The sequence below is a fragment of the Drosophila mauritiana genome, chromosome 3R (genome assembly GCF_004382145.1).
Source record: "Drosophila mauritiana strain mau12 chromosome 3R, ASM438214v1, whole genome shotgun sequence".
Taxonomy (NCBI): domain Eukaryota; kingdom Metazoa; phylum Arthropoda; class Insecta; order Diptera; family Drosophilidae; genus Drosophila; species Drosophila mauritiana.
The window spans coordinates 26,591,647-26,607,100 of NC_046670.1; the positions used below are offsets into that span (position 1 = coordinate 26,591,647).

Genomic DNA, 15,454 nt, shown 5'->3' on the forward strand with positions numbered 1-15,454 from the left:
CGAATGCCTCGAATCCCCCCTCGAATCGCGCTGGTATTCCACTTAGAATGTCAAGCGACTCACGCGTCGAAATGTTCGAGATGCAATGGTGGGTATGGTGATATCTCGATCGGAATGGGGTTGGGGTTGGTGCAAGGGGTGTTCACTGTATTTTGCGATTATATGTATACTGAATATGGTGCTGTGCACTTGAACAACTCAAATTGCCTTTTTCGCATTGCGCTGCATAAAACATGCAGCGTGCTACATAAATATTCCATGCATTAAAAGCAAACGCATTAAAAGTCACGAGCAAATCGGCTAACGAGCAGCGAACTCTCCTCGGAGATAACCTTTTTACGGATTTTTATGTTTGCACACTCGGGGTCAAGAGAATAGGCTTTTATTAATTGCAAAACACAAGCTGGTGATCACAAGAGATCACTATAGTTATGTTACGATAGGTTAAGGAAGCATTAGCAGATTAATCCCAAAGATTGTGTTGGATGGTAGATTCTTTTTAGTATTGATTTAATTAAATATCGTTATAATTGCCAAAGTTCCCTTCCGTTGCGATCCCAACTGTACAGAACAGAGCCGCGTTTTAAGATTCGTTTTTAGCGCTTTATAATCACGATCGGATATCCAGCAGAAATTGCCAATTTAATGTGCGCATCAACTAAAAATAAATAAATATAAAATTGCCAATGCCTCGGCCGCCGCCTTTGTTGCCATCGACATCAGCGTGCTCACTTAGCCAGCAAATAAATAAATAAATGCACACACATCACAACACAAGACAACAAAATAAACAATTAATTATTGTTGTTCTTGTCTTGTTGTAATTTCGGCTTCGTTTCCTACGTTTTTTATGGCGAATCTTTTACGACATTTCGCCTTTGCTGTCCTCGCACTCGATTTCTCATTTCTTATTTCTTATTTGCTTTTATTATTATGGCTTTCGATTGTTCCAGGAAAATTTCCGGGGATTTCGAAAATTCAACCGCGTTGCTTTAGGCTCGTTCATAGATTAAAATCTATACAAATAGATGTTGTAGATAGCAGAGTGCACTTGCAATTCACTTGTTACCCACAAGCGATTCCTTTGATTGACTTCTGGCCATTGACATTGATGGCTTCTGGTTAAATGTGGAATACACCTTGCCAGAAGTGATAAGAAAAGGTAAATATAACTCTTACTGGAAAATGATCAATCAGTTACCTATCGGCTTTATTCGTTAGCTTTCCATCTACGAAAAGTGGTGATGTAGTAAAATAAGTTAACTTAAAAACAATATTATTCAAAAATTATGTAAAGCTTACGAATGCTAGCTAAAACTATATAACAAGATTATTTATAGGATGAGCTGGCCATTTTTTATCTGGTCTTTACCAAGACGACTTAGCTTATCTGGATCTGTGTTCTTTCTCCAGATTTGCTATTTCAATTAGGGGGAATCACCGGTATGAAAGATACATACATCGCTATCTGCACTTCAAAGAGCGTTTAGCTTGTGCATTTTGGCGCTACGCTAATGAAATCCCCTCGTGACGTCAATGGCTTGAACTTAGCATAAGTTGAGGCCTTTGAAAAAAAACAACTTTGGAGTAGAGGAGCCGGTTTTCGGGCCGCGATTCATTTGAGAGCCAAATTTGGTCAACACGGTTACTCCGCGCCATGACGTCACAAGTTGGTGGCCAGAGGAAAGCGATCGCCTTTCCATACCAATGGCTATTTACCCACGGAAAATAAGACCGAGAGCATTACGTCATCACTCAATCGAGCATTTCAAACTAACGAGCTGGTAAAAAAAATATGGAAGCAGCCAAAGGAAAATGTCAGAAGTTGCGTGTTTTCGCACTAGCTTTCGATTTTCTCGGAATCAAAACGGGGGCGTCATGGGAGGCAAAAGTGGGAGAAATAAATACGTTTATCAGGAATTGGATTTGGGGTAGAGGGGGGTTTAGATGGGGCACTGATAGGGCTTATCTCCTGCATATAGACACCGCGCAGATTAAGAGTCACGCTTTCATCTGAAATATAAATAGATGATATAGTGAATACAAACACCAATCTATCGCAGATGAGTAGTATAATACAAATTTATTAATTACGCTTTTGTTTTATGCAAATGTATTCCCTCTTATTTACTAAACTCTCCCAAGGAGAATGTGGCTACTTAATGCTAACTGCCAGAGATTAATACCCTCTATTCCCTCAATTGAGTTATACGTCGGCAATACAACTAATTCCAGGCGAAAAGCCGGCGGAAATGGCGCATGTCGCCAAATGGGATTGGGAAATGGGTGTGGAAAAGGAATTGGAATTGGAATTGGCCGGATTGCCCGCCGGAATTGGAGCACATCTGGAACGGAGTGGAGTGTGGCAGAAAATGCACTCGCCAGTGAAAGATTTACACGATCCTGTGCTCCCCCGGCTTTCCAAGTGCACTTTGTGCCGCGTCATCCAGTGCGGAATTCCAAGAAGAGGCGCAGCATCAGGCGCTGGAATGCCAGGGGGTCGCTCGGGAGGGATCGTCGTCGTCGGAGGGACTGCACCATCGCCAGCGGGTTCGATTTGCCATGGCGTTGAAAAGTGCGAAACGGGGAGGAGAAGATAAGCCCGGAGGAAATTATCGCGAACTGACGCCCGACCAACCGCACACACACACACACACACACGCACAACACTCCCCAGATTGTGTCAACTCCTTGAAGTGCAACTGAAATATGGGGGTATGCTCGGTTCACGAACGGAATTGACAAATGCATCCATTAAGTCGTTAAAATTTACCTGCCTAATATGGTGTTTTTCGATGTGATTGCATCTTATCCCAGCTTAAAGGCTTTATAAAATATGCCACAGTTTCCGGAATATTCGAAAGGTATATATTTCCTATCCGACTTTTCCGAGGTATCTCCCCGTCGACCTCCTTGTTTCTCATCGAATCCCTTATGCTCGGGGGGATTTCGCAATGCTGCATTGGGATTTCCAGCACCAGCACCGCAGCCACGCCATAGCCTCGCATCGCCTGATTTGGCCCAACTTAGCCTGGCTTCCTCTCTCTTCGAGCTGAGTGGACCAGTTTGGGGAGCACTCATTTGACTCCACTCGAAGTGAGTGGAACTCAGCGTGCGAGTGAAACGGGTTCCGGTGGCTCCGGCATTCGGCTGGCAAGTGGGTGCCAAGTGTGGAGCTGAATGCCCTAGGCCGTGGCACGTCCCTCTCTCCCACACCAAGTGGGCCAAAATGGAAAACAGCAAAACAAAACGCACGAATTCTGGTTAAAACGGCGATGAGTCATCCGCTCTGCGAGGTGATGTGTGTGTGGAATCGGTTGTAGCCCGTCCATTCATAATCGCGTTTGCTGAATGAACGAACATCTATATGGGCACACACGAATCGGCGTCTTTATAAACAAATATATAGTACAGCTGCGGTCGCGATAGTAGAAGAGCAATTACGGAATTTCACAATGGCTGAATGCATAATAAGTCAATACTAGTGTTACCTGTTGTATGCCGTAATTAGTCGCTTAAATAGTTAGTTTTTAATTATTTTGTTTGATATTGCGATGATATCACGACTTCTGATTAGAGGGAATATTCAAGTTAATCGATTAAGGCTAAGCTCATTGAAGGCAACACTGCGTATACATGATATACCAAAGAAATGACAATTGAAATGTCCCAAAATGTCCCAAAAATACACTCGCCATCCGCTGGAGGTTTCTATAAATATGCCAGTTTATCTGTATAAACAAAGTATATTTGGCTTTTTATCGCCGACTGCTGATGGACACGGACTAATATTTGCTGCAGACACCCGACTTGACTAGGCACTTGGCACCTCGACGCTGGACAGGATTAGGGTGATGTCATCGGGTTTCCCGCCGCCGGAGTAGGAAACATTGTGCTGCCTGGCCTTGATGGCGAAGGGCGATTGGAAACTGGCATTCAAGGACAGTTCCCTGGCCTTCTCCACCACCCGGCTGGCGCCCTCCAGGAGATCGCGCTCTCCACGCTCCTTTAGGCCATTCAATATACTGAGCAACATGCTCTCGGGCATGTTGTCGAACAAGCCATCGGTGGCCAGGAGCACCAGGTCGCCGGGTAGTAGGGAGTGCCTCGTGGACACGGCCATTTCCGGCTTGTCGCAGTAGTAGCTCTCCTTCCGATCCTCCGGCGGCACTGTCAGCTGATAGGGCGTGTTGAAGTCGTGGGTTTGCTCCACCGAGCGGTGCAGCACCCGTCCATTTCGCACCACCAAGAAGCCGCTGTCCCCCAGATTGGCGGTGTACAGGGTGCAGTCCTTCCGATGCATCGTCGCCAGGCAGGCAGTGCTGCTTCCCACCACAGGTTGCTCCCGGTGGGTCAGCTCCTGGAAGCCGGCGATGAGCAAGTTCCGGGGACTGCGTCCATCGAAGTCCGATAGCTGCGTCTGCCCGGAACAGCAGCTCATCAGCTCCTTGGCGAAACGACCCGCATCCACGCCCAAGTCCCGCCAGCCGCCCACGCCGTCGGCCACGCCCATCACCTCGGCCAGGGGCGTGGAGCTGACGAACCAGCTGTCCTCGCCGAAACGCTGATTGGACCGCTCTCCCGGAAATCGCGGCTTCTTCGACCTTCCCTGCACCACCGTGACGAGGTAGGGATCCCGCGAGGCTTTACCGGATGGAGGCGGACGCTCGAAGCGGCCGGACAGGTGGGTGAACTGGTGGATCTGCTGGATCGAGAAGCGTTTCAGCAGGCACGGCCAGTTCTTCAAAAGGGTGATCATCTCTCTTCTTAGTCACTGGAATTTGAACAAACTAAATTGGGAAATTTACATCAACGAGTTGAGTGTGAATAAGTTCCAAAGATGTAACAGCTACAGTTAAACAGCCTGCTTACTTGTATTATATTTCAATAAATATTGTGATATAGTCACCCAAACCCAAGTCCATCGACTAGAATAATACCATAAAACCGTTCACTTTCCACGTAATTGGAGCAAAAGGGCACTTTGGAGTTATAAAAATTAATCACAACGCAATTGCCAACTCGGGTTTCTGTTTACACCATAAACATTGGTTAATCGTAAGGCCCAGATACGAAAACCATACACTCTGTATGGTCTGTTTTTCCTGGCATTTGTCATAGGTGGATTTGATTTCTTTGTTGGCCCCACCATTGTTCAATCTTATCGTGATGGAGCCTACGACACTCCGGACTCCGAATGGGAATCGGAATCGGAATCGAAACGCAGACCTTCATCATCACCGGAAGTTTTGATCGCGCTACGGAACTGCAAATGTTATCGCCGTGGATTTTCTTATCGCTTGAAAGGAAAACAATACGCAATGATAACTTTATTTTAAACCCCTGATGTAAACGCCTTTCAGATACGGCTTGTTATCATGTTATACCCAACGCATTCGGCGGAATCGCTCATTATTCATTATTTGATTTGTTTTTATTTTTTTTTGTTTTGTCGTTGTGTCTGCCAAATTGTTAATTTATCGGGAAATCTAAGGTCCGACTTCCTGTGCGAAGCTCGATACGTGATTCTGGCCAGCAAGAGCTGAGCAGACTACTCCACCGCTCCAGCTTCCGAGCTGGAAGTGCTCGCAATCCGTATCTGGAACTGGAAGCGGAGACGTCGACGGCCTTATCACCTCAGTTTCTTTTTTTTGTGACGTCAAGAGTGAGTTTAAAAGTGCGAAAAGTACTTCCTGCGACGGCTACTGTTCCGGAATTTGTTTTATCGTGGACAAAGTGATATTGCTAACAACAATTATTGGACATTATGCTACCGAAGTAGAGGGTTTTACCCAGAATTCCAATATATAAATATCACTAGGCGCTTTTTAGTAGACCTCCTCAACCACAGGAAACTGTGCCGAAAGCAACACACGATTTTGTTATATTTTTTCTGGAGAAATTTTCTGAATCACTGAGATTAGCTGCCCTAATCGGCCAGACTTAACTTAAGCGAATCTAAAATTGAAACTCAGCTTCCGATTCATGGCGATACGGTTAGCTTATCAAGCCAGGCATTAGATTCCGTTCCTATAGATCTGGGTCACCTATGTAGTTCTTGGCCTGATCCTGCATACTAATTGACTGTGAATTTCGCTCTCTCGTTGCAGGTAAGTAGAGCAGGGACCACAGAGCTAGTGGAGCCACAAATGTCCAGTGTCACATGACCCACATTTGGGCGCAACCCCCGTCCCCCTCCTGCAACCACTTTACCAAGGGGTTTCGATTTCGGTTTGGGTTCTCATTCCTCATGTAAGTGGCGACACAAGGTCAGCGCGGCCTTTTTTTTACATGGCCGTCGGCCGGTGGGGCCCCATCAATATTTATTGAAAGCTGGCATATCAATAGATAAATGCCTAGAAACAACACCTGCAACAGCGGAGAATCGAATGGAATGGAATGGAGCGGGGTGGAGCCACCTGAGCCTCCGGCGGCGACATCCGATCGCCTGGCTATGGCGACCCATTTCGGAAAGCCATTCCCCGATAAGAGGAGCAAAGCCACAAAGGCGCACCATTCATTTGATGGCGTTGCTGCATTCGGTGGGTCGGTGGGGTTTACCGGGCGCTTTAAATTTAGTTGCTTATGTCATAACTAAATTGTCTGGCCGGGGCGATAAGATAAATGTGGCTATGGCATCGGCAATCGGGTGCCCAAGAAACGGGTAAACAGAAAGCGTAGTCAAAGAAAAACTGGGCACGTGAGAGAACGACCCCCCACCCCCTCCAAATTGAAAAAAAAATAAAACCAAAAAAACATCTCGAAAAGTATCCAAAAGTCAGCGAGCAGCGGGTTTAACCCACGAGATACACGTATTTCTGCGAGCGCTATTCACGTTATTTTGCTTTTTGACGAGTTCGCTCAGGAAATGCCAGAGCGCCCGAGCTTTTAACTCACTCGTTCGATTCACTCGCTCTCTTCGCGCTCTCTGAGTGCGATAAAAAAACACTCATTCGCCCTGGCCGGGTTTTTCGAATAAAAAGCGAGCCATCGGCGATGACGCATTTAGTCTAAACAAGTTGGCCGAGCCAATCGCTTCGGTAATAGAGTGATAGTGATAGTTCCAAGCTCAAGTCGTGCGAATTACGTGAAAAGTTCGGAAGTGTGTGCTAAATGCTAACAGGGCGACTCTCTCAGCATGAAAATTCAACAAAAACAGAGCGAGAATTCTAGGAAATATTGAAAACAGACAGCCCAAATAACAAATAATTCGCACGATCGCGCGCCACTCGCGGAACGCAGATACAGATACAGATACAAATACATTTAGCCTGCGATACAGATACTTTTGTGCTACCAGTGCTGCGGTGTGCGGAATACAAAGGCGAATTTCGCCAGAAATCGCTTGAGTCACTTGGCAGACTTTGTGCGGCCAAACGAATCAAAAGCGAATCAAATACATTCAAAACACCCCAGGTTATTCAATAAAAATCAGTCAAAACGGAAGACCTACTGATCTACGACAAGATGACGCTGGACAGCTACAACATCTTCAACGATGAGTACTTGTTCAACATGCCGCTGTCGCCGCTGCCAAAAGTGGTAAGAAACGAGCCGGGCCTACGCCTATGCCATTTCAGTTAGCAGGGTAGCAGGGTCCCGCCCTTTTTTGGTTGAATTGGTTAGATGCCAGCGTTATCGGTGTTTGCCATGAAATTTCTAGAATTCCCAAGAGCGGACTAACTGATACCCATATGTACAATACGTACGAGTGTGCATTCATTGGACGTTATCGTTGCCAATTGGTTTCTTGGAAGCCGGAGATCCCCTTTTTTCCCAATGCCTATCCAAAGCCCCATTTGTATGTGTTTATATTGTGTTTGTCCTGCGATAAGAACTTTCAATGTATTCAACTATTCGATCGCACGATTTGCGCCCATTACTCGAAAATGACTTGTTTTATTCTTTGCCAGCGATAAGGGAATTATTGTTGGCTGTGGCAAGTGTTTTTTTTTTGATTTTGGGGGCTAGTGCGGGACATCCATCATTGGTTTCGTAATTATTGAGAATCATGTTTGTATGTACGTGACTGATTATGAAATGTGTGTTTTTATTGTTAATAATTCAGTTCAAATCAACTTAGATTGTAATATATTCCTGAACTCTTGCAACTCTTGCTCGCACCCCTGTTAATTTATTAACTTTTGCGTGTGCGGATTCATTAAATCAAGCAAGTGCACCCTGCTGCATAAAAAAAAAGCTAAAAAGTTATTGCCAAAAATCACCCTCGATTGCGAGGCACGTTGCGATTTCATGCCACCATTAACAGTTACCATTTTCCGGCTTAAAGTCGGCTTCTTGCAGTTGTGTCTGCTGTCTTTTGGCCATATTTACCCATTTGTAGCCATTTTTTGCCCACTGCACTTCACAGTCGAGTGATCCGGTCTGGGTTTTGCGACTGCGTCTGGGTTTTGGGCTTGGGTTTGGTTTTTTGGGTCTGGCTTGGCTTGGTGGCACATGGAACAGCCGGCGCCATTCGCTGATATCGCACACGTGCGATTTTCGTGACAATTTATCAAGTTCTGTGCATACCATATTGTTTTTCACTTTCCGCCGCGAAAGACGGCCAAAATGTGAGGGGGGCTTAACTTGATGGTAGAAAGTGAACGAGGGTCCGATTGAGTGACCCTTTGACTCGTGGACCTCAAAAACACTCGCGTGACACTTGATACTCGACTTTTACGGCTGTGTGTGTGTGTGTTTTTTCATTATAATCCCTTACATATCTATATATTTTTATATATGTCTTACAATTGAGGCGGTTCAAAGTGACGGGCTGCAAGTCAAACACTTGCTTAGCCCCAAATGGTTCCATTAAACAGCGCATGTAACGTGCAGCGCCCCCACATTATTATCCCCCAGAGCCAAAGTCCAACTTTCTTTTAATTAACCGAATGGCCGTATATGGTCTGCTCTTGAAGCAATGTTTTTGTGCTTTTCGAGGGGCTTTACTTTCGCAATTGTTTTTTTCGGTGGCTCACATGTGGGCGACTTCGATTGGTTTTGAGTTGGAGTTTAGGCATTGAGATGAAAGAAATCACTTGAAGGCGCTGCTGCGAGGGCAGACAGTGACTTTCCTTTGTCTAGAGCTGCTCGCCAGCCCACAGGCACCTAGAATTGGCCTAAAAACGCACATTTTTGGCCAACTACTCATGTGAACATACAAAGTTGTGAAGCTGGAGCGATCGTCATGCTTGCGGAGCTGCAACTGCTGGAGTGCATTCAATTAAGTTCGAATTAAGCATTAAATGTGTCTGCGCACTTAATTGCATTTACAGTCGATTTAATGGGCGCTCTTCTCGGCGCAATCAAATGCAGTTGGCATTCGGCGTCTTCTACCAGCAAAGCTGCCAGCAAAGTTTGCTGCAGATAATTTGACAGCGAGCGCGGTTGTCCTGTAATTGAAGGACTCCTTTCCTTTTATTTCGAGCTGCCATCGCTGGTTTGGCGTTGGCAAATGTCCTGGCGTTTGATGGCTGCGGTCACGTCCTTCTCGGAATTGGCCAAGCCAAATGGAAATGGAAATGGAAAAGGAAAACCCCAATAGTCCGTCGCATGGAAAGTGAAAACAACTTTTACTGCTGTCTAGCTTGCACTTCGTCCTGTTCGTCCTGTTCGTCCTTTTGTGCTTTTTGCTGGGTGTTGTCCTTTGCGGCGCCCGAAAGTCGCGTCGCTTGTTTGCCATTTCCTCGAATGCAAACTCCGCCATAAATTCGCCCATTTTCAGGGGCTTCCCCGCTTCTGCTTCTGCTTCTGTCGCGCCGAAATGCATTTAAATAAATTATTCCCAGACCATTTTGTCGCGTCATTTTATTAGCTGCATGTGCTGCCCGCTTGCGTGTAGCGAGTGGCCACTGTAGTTGGCCAAATCGGCTTAATTAAGCCATCTCAAGGAGCGAAGTGGGCTATCGATTGTTAAGTAGCATTGAAAAACAAATTACAACTGGGGTTCATTGACCCGCTTAAAAGGCAGAACATAAATATTTTTCCCCTTTTTTTCCTTTCTGAATATATATATGTACATATATCTCTGGCAAATTTGTTGCTTCCACGCCCTCGGAACAAAAGTCTGATTAATTTGACACCCAACTCCCAGCCGGCGAACTTCGCGTCCTGCAAATTTATTTAACTCCGCTGCCTGCGCTTTTTGGCAAATTTTGAATTATGGCCGAATGTTAAACTTTAATTCAATTTCGGGTCGTGTGGGCGTTCCGAAAATGGACAAACGTCAAGTGATTTTAATGACGGCGCTGCTTTCTGTTCATGCAAAAAATCTACTTAATATATATATATATATTATATACTTTGCATAAATGTTGCTTATATAAGGGGGCTCCTCTGCGTTTTGTTTTGCGTGCCTAAAAAAGGCCGGCCAGCCGTGTGGATGCGACTTTTGTCGACTTTTTCGCCGGCCGTTGACTCTGGGCCACTCCAAAATTCTTTGGAGCCAGGGAAAAAGAGCTGGTGGGAATGGGGGGATATGGGGAATGGGGCTTTATCAGCCGGGCAACGAAAAGCAACTGGGACTGCAGACAGCAGACAGGCGGCACTTAGCGAAGTCAACACTACACGCCGATCGGCCATTTCGCTTGGGCATTGCGGTCACGTTCTCCTTTTGCCTTTTGCCAGCTTTGCCAGCAGCAAGCGAAAAAAATAAGCGAAAATAAATGAAATTAAATAAAACAGAGAATATGATTGCCGCCCCTCCCTGCGTTAATTGTTTTATTCGCAGAATTTGCATTTACATATGCGCAATTCGTACGAGCAGAGGTTCCTATCTGGAATTATGCTTATCGTCAAGGGAAGTGCGATTGCACTTAAAAAACTGAAGGTGCACCGCGAAAAAAATGGCCTTAAATGTATACGGGATGTCAAGTAACTATTAACTAAGTAGAGCTACTAATATTTGAGTGGCAAATGCATCATGACTTAAGTTTGCACATCACTAAACTCGAAGTGGCTTATTAACACTGGCACGCCATTTCTCGCAGTGCATTTTGCAACACGCCGAAGACGCCGCACTTGAACTTGTCAACTTTTCAAGTCTCTTTTTTTCAGTTTCGCTGTGACATTGCTGCAACTTTGAGCAAACAATGCTGAGTAGACAATTTACCCCGTCTTAGCCGATTGAAAATCAAAATTGTATTATTTAGCCCGGTTAATTATGCGCATTTCTAACTAAACAAGCGGCGACCTTCGGCATGCAATTTCTGTATTAATTTTTCTGTATTTAACAAGCTTGGCAACAAATGTGTGCCACAGCAGCAACTAAAGCGTTAAAACAAAGGCGAAACGCGCGCTTGGAGTTTGCCAACTTTTAGTTAACATTTGGCCAAAACGGCGGCCTATGCTAACGCGCTCTGTTAGCCTTTGTTTCGGCCGCTCCAAACGCTTATTAGCCGCTTTGATATTAAACAATGCAAATTGTCGTCGCTGTTTTCGTTTTGCCACCGCTTGTTTTTGCCTTCGATGATGCCAAGTTTTTATTTTGTATTTTGTGTGTGCCGTCATTACGTCATAGTCAGGCTAAAAGTGGCCTAAAAATAGCCCAACACGTCAGCTGAAAGCAGAAGGCAAAGTCTCGGGCCCGAGCATTCTTTTCGCCACTCAACTTGTTGCACCTGCACTCCTCTAACCACCTTCTAAAAACTTCTGAATGCGTTTTTGAACTAATCAGCGGCAAGGTCAAAGTTGATGGGCTAATCAAAATGGTAACGCGGATTTACAGGCAATTGATAAGTTCGAGTTTTCAGGGAATTCCTTTGGGAAGTGGCATTTCTTAGGTTTTAGATTATATTTCCATATATTTCCATTTCCGAGTATATTCAAAGCACTTTTGGGGGCCACTTTGGTTTGGCCCGAACCGCCCGTAATCAAATTTGCAGCAGTCGCGTGTATTAGTCAGCAATTTGTTGCTTTTCGCTGACTACGTCAGTGTTTTATTTTTTTGCTCTCCACTGCTGGCTGTTCGATGTTCGCTGCTCGTTTCATTTGGTTCATAATTGACCCCCAGATGTGAACTCGGTGTCCGGAGATATGGCGCTGTCCGCTCTGTCCGATAGGAGAATCGAGATGGCTGGCTTCAATTTAGACAATTCAATTCTCGGCGCTTGATTGCCAGTGGTTCAGTCTGTAGCATTCTATATCATCACTTGTTTTGCATACGTACATTATCCAAATTGACTGATTCATCGGCTAAATGCGGTTCATGTTCGCGAGGGACAAGTTCAAATGGCAGAAAAGTGGGTTAAAACGAAAGTAGCCCGCCAAACAAAGGTGTTTAACAGCCAAGGCGGCCGAGTTGAAAGTAAATTCCGCATACGAAATTAAAGAGTAAATATATCACAAAGAATAAAATCGATTGTTTGCTGTCAATAAGGGAACGGCCTTTGGGATTGGGAAACACGGCTGCGATAAGATCGCCAAATAAATAAGCACACAAGCCGCTCGAACTCGCTGCACGGAGAGAAAAGCAGGCATACTACTTCGAAATGTGTGCAACAGAAGTTGCAACTTTTTCGCCCAGTGCAGCTGGTTGTGTGTATCGCTCTTAGCCCACAACAAAAGCCAGCAATTAGCGTATTGGCCAACTTGCTGGCGACGGAAATAAACGCTCTTGGCGAGACAGGGGGTCTGAACTGAACTGAACTGAACTGAAAACTTAGTTAATGTGGATGTGCCACACGCACACACCTGTTCGTGGGACATCTGTCGAATCGGACATATATATGTAGCTCATGTTTACTCGGAACCATCGCTTTTGGCCAAAACATTGGGCCTGATTTATGGGCAACTGAAAGGCGAAAGGCTTTCCGTGGAAGCGAGGAATGAGCCTCTGCAAGTTCGGCAAATCGGAAGCAGTTGCATATACATGTGTACAGAAGCCACACCACATTCTACTATAGCTAACTATGTGTACATATTTCGCGAGCGTGGTCGTCGTGTGGGCAGCCGCTCAATTAAGAGCAGCCAGCGTTTAGGATCATTTGATTTCCCAGCGGCTGTCTTCTAATTTGAGCAGCCAGCTCGCACAACACACGCCCAGCAGACAGCGGACAGCTCTCCGGATTCGGATTCGGATTCGGGTTCGGGTTCTCTAGTAGTTCTCAAGATATATAAATATATATATATATGTGTATATATGCACACATCTCTCGATCGCGATCGTTGCCAATTTCGCTCGCCGGAGATTCTGATGCGATTCAGTCGCAAACGAACAACGAACCATCGAAGTTTAGAAAATATCTAACAATTAAAAGCGATCGCGCGCGCGCTTTTCCTCGAATCGCATCGAATCGAAACGCGAAACTCGAACAACGAAACGAAAATAAATTTGGAAAACTGCAATTGTCGTTGGGTTTTCGGCGCGCGTGCATTGCCAAAACGAATCAGGAGCAAAAAACGAATCAGTCGGATATATGTACCTACATATAGACGCAAAACAACGCACATTTCTCGGCTGCAAGCGCGTGGATCGAAATATATATGCCGTACGAACATATATATATATGTAGCCGAACCCAGAAATAAAAGCGCAAAGGGAGGCATAACTCGTTGCGTTGAGAGGCGTTGCCCATGGCCGAGGAATTTCTGACAAACAAATGCAGCATTAATTGAACTAGCTCAAGGCTCCAAGTCCGTGTAAATCTCTATAATTATATAATAATCGCAATTGGCTCGCCCAGTGGAGCGACTTGACCTGGACACGTGCCGCTGGATCTCGGGCCTCGCACACTTACGATACACTGCGTCGATTATGAGCGCTTTCGCCGAGCGGAATGTGCGTTTCAATCTCAATCCTTTGCGAAATCAGCAAACGCTTATCGTTAAGCGGCTGAGACCGCCGGAGAGCCAGAACTTCGAGCACTGAGCGATCGAACAACGAACCCATACGAAATCTGCTCACGGCTCGCAGCTAGCAAGAAGTCAAATCAAACGAACCCTTTCTTTTAGGAAAGAGCCAACGCAGAAAGCAAACGAAATACACACAAAACAAAGAAGCTATGAAACAAAGCCAAAAACGAACGAATTTCTAAGCAACTAGAACAACACTGCGACAACAAACAGCACAGGAGCATCCAATCGACCGGGATTATAAAGACAAGAAAGGATCATCAGCACATTGTTAGGAAACTTTCGAACTTGCGGGGCGAACAGAGTCCCCATTTGTACATATTACGTATACTCTAGTTTAGCTAGTAACTAGATTGTTAGATTGTTGGATTGTTTTTGTTGATTTTGAATACAAGTCGCATATATCACTGTTGTCCCACTTGTTGTGTTAGCTTAGCTAGGCTAAGACCCCCAACGAATACTAGTCAGCCGCCCAACTGTGCGTATACGCAACGCGAGTGCGTATACTTAATATTTAGGTTTAGATCGATAAGCAGCGAACAAATGATGAAAAATCTCAACGGTAGGACGCACAATGCGTGCTACCATCCCTACTACCACCAATCGCTGCACTTCGCCCAGCAGCAGCAGCAGCATCTGCAGCAACAGCAACATATGCAGCAGCAGCTACAGCAAGCGCCGCCGCAACAGTTGCGTCATCAGCAACGGCAACTGCCCACGCAGCCAGCCTACCAGCAATCGCAATCGGTTGCCCACAATGCTTTTCCACTGCGCAGCAGCAGCAACAATTATGGCCATGTTGCTAGCAGCGCCTACGCTGCCAGCAGTCACAACAGCAACAATGCGGCTGCCATGGCCGCCGTCTGCCAAATGCAGAATTTTTTCAACCAGCAGCAGCAGCAGCAGGAGTACAACAACAATTGCATGCCCATTAATTACTACCAGCAGCAGCAGCAGCAACATTACCCTCCTGAGTCCCAGTCCTCCGCCTCCGGCTGGAGCGAATCCCCCGGGCAGGCGCAACTCGCCTTGACGACCACAGCAGCCACATGCAGCACCACAGCTGCAACATGCAACACCACTGCAGCTGCAACATCGAGCACAACTGCAACATCTGCCGCCGCTGGCAGCGACAACAGCAACAGCGACAACTTTGCAATGGACGCCAGTGAGATAGCCACTTTCCTCGCCAACGAGCTTTTCCTACAGCAGGTACCACAGATCGATGCTGGCCGAGATGGGGATAGATTTGGGCGCGAAACAATTGGCAAGCGGCGTGCGTACTTAATCATCGCCGAAAATAGAACAAATGCGGAACAACAAAGGGGTGGGCAAATATAAACAAAGTGATGGATTGGCCGCCTCTCTTTGGGTTTCTTCTCCTCTCTTCGCTTCGTTTTTTGTTTGGCCAAAAACACGTTCGCTAATTCCTAGAAATGTACGGATAAGCAAGAGGTCTTACAGACTTAGCAATCGCTTTTGATGTTGACTGCTATCTGAACTCGACGCAAATTACTCATGTGATAAGAATAAGTTCCCAAACATCCTTCAGCTCTTCGCGGGCAACGCTGCGTATGCGTGATATAGTGTGATATGGCAT

At 45.8% G+C, this 15,454-nt stretch overlaps 2 protein-coding genes across 5 annotated transcripts in view; one reads left to right on the forward strand and one right to left on the reverse strand.

Annotated features, from left to right (window-relative positions):
* Positions 1–15,454, forward strand: part of LOC117145748 (transcription factor kayak) — a 29,132-nt gene that overhangs the window by 10,792 nt on the left and 2,886 nt on the right. The window contains exon 1 of one of the 4 annotated variants that reach the window (XM_033311513.1): positions 7,004–7,542. The exons of 2 other annotated variants lie outside the window; for them this stretch is intronic. In XM_033311513.1, the coding sequence (XP_033167404.1) occupies positions 7,468–7,542 (75 nt within the window). In that variant the 5' untranslated portion in view covers positions 7,004–7,467. Of the gene's footprint in view, positions 1–7,003; positions 7,543–13,214; positions 15,067–15,454 lie in introns of those variants that run through there. One more of the 4 variants, XM_033311510.1, reaches the window with a different exon arrangement.
* LOC117145754 (protein phosphatase PTC7 homolog fig) lies at positions 3,727–4,813 on the reverse strand. The gene has a single exon (XM_033311519.1). The coding sequence runs from the start codon at positions 4,757–4,759 to the stop codon at positions 3,815–3,817; it is 945 nt and encodes a 314-aa protein (XP_033167410.1). The 5' UTR covers positions 4,760–4,813; the 3' UTR covers positions 3,727–3,814.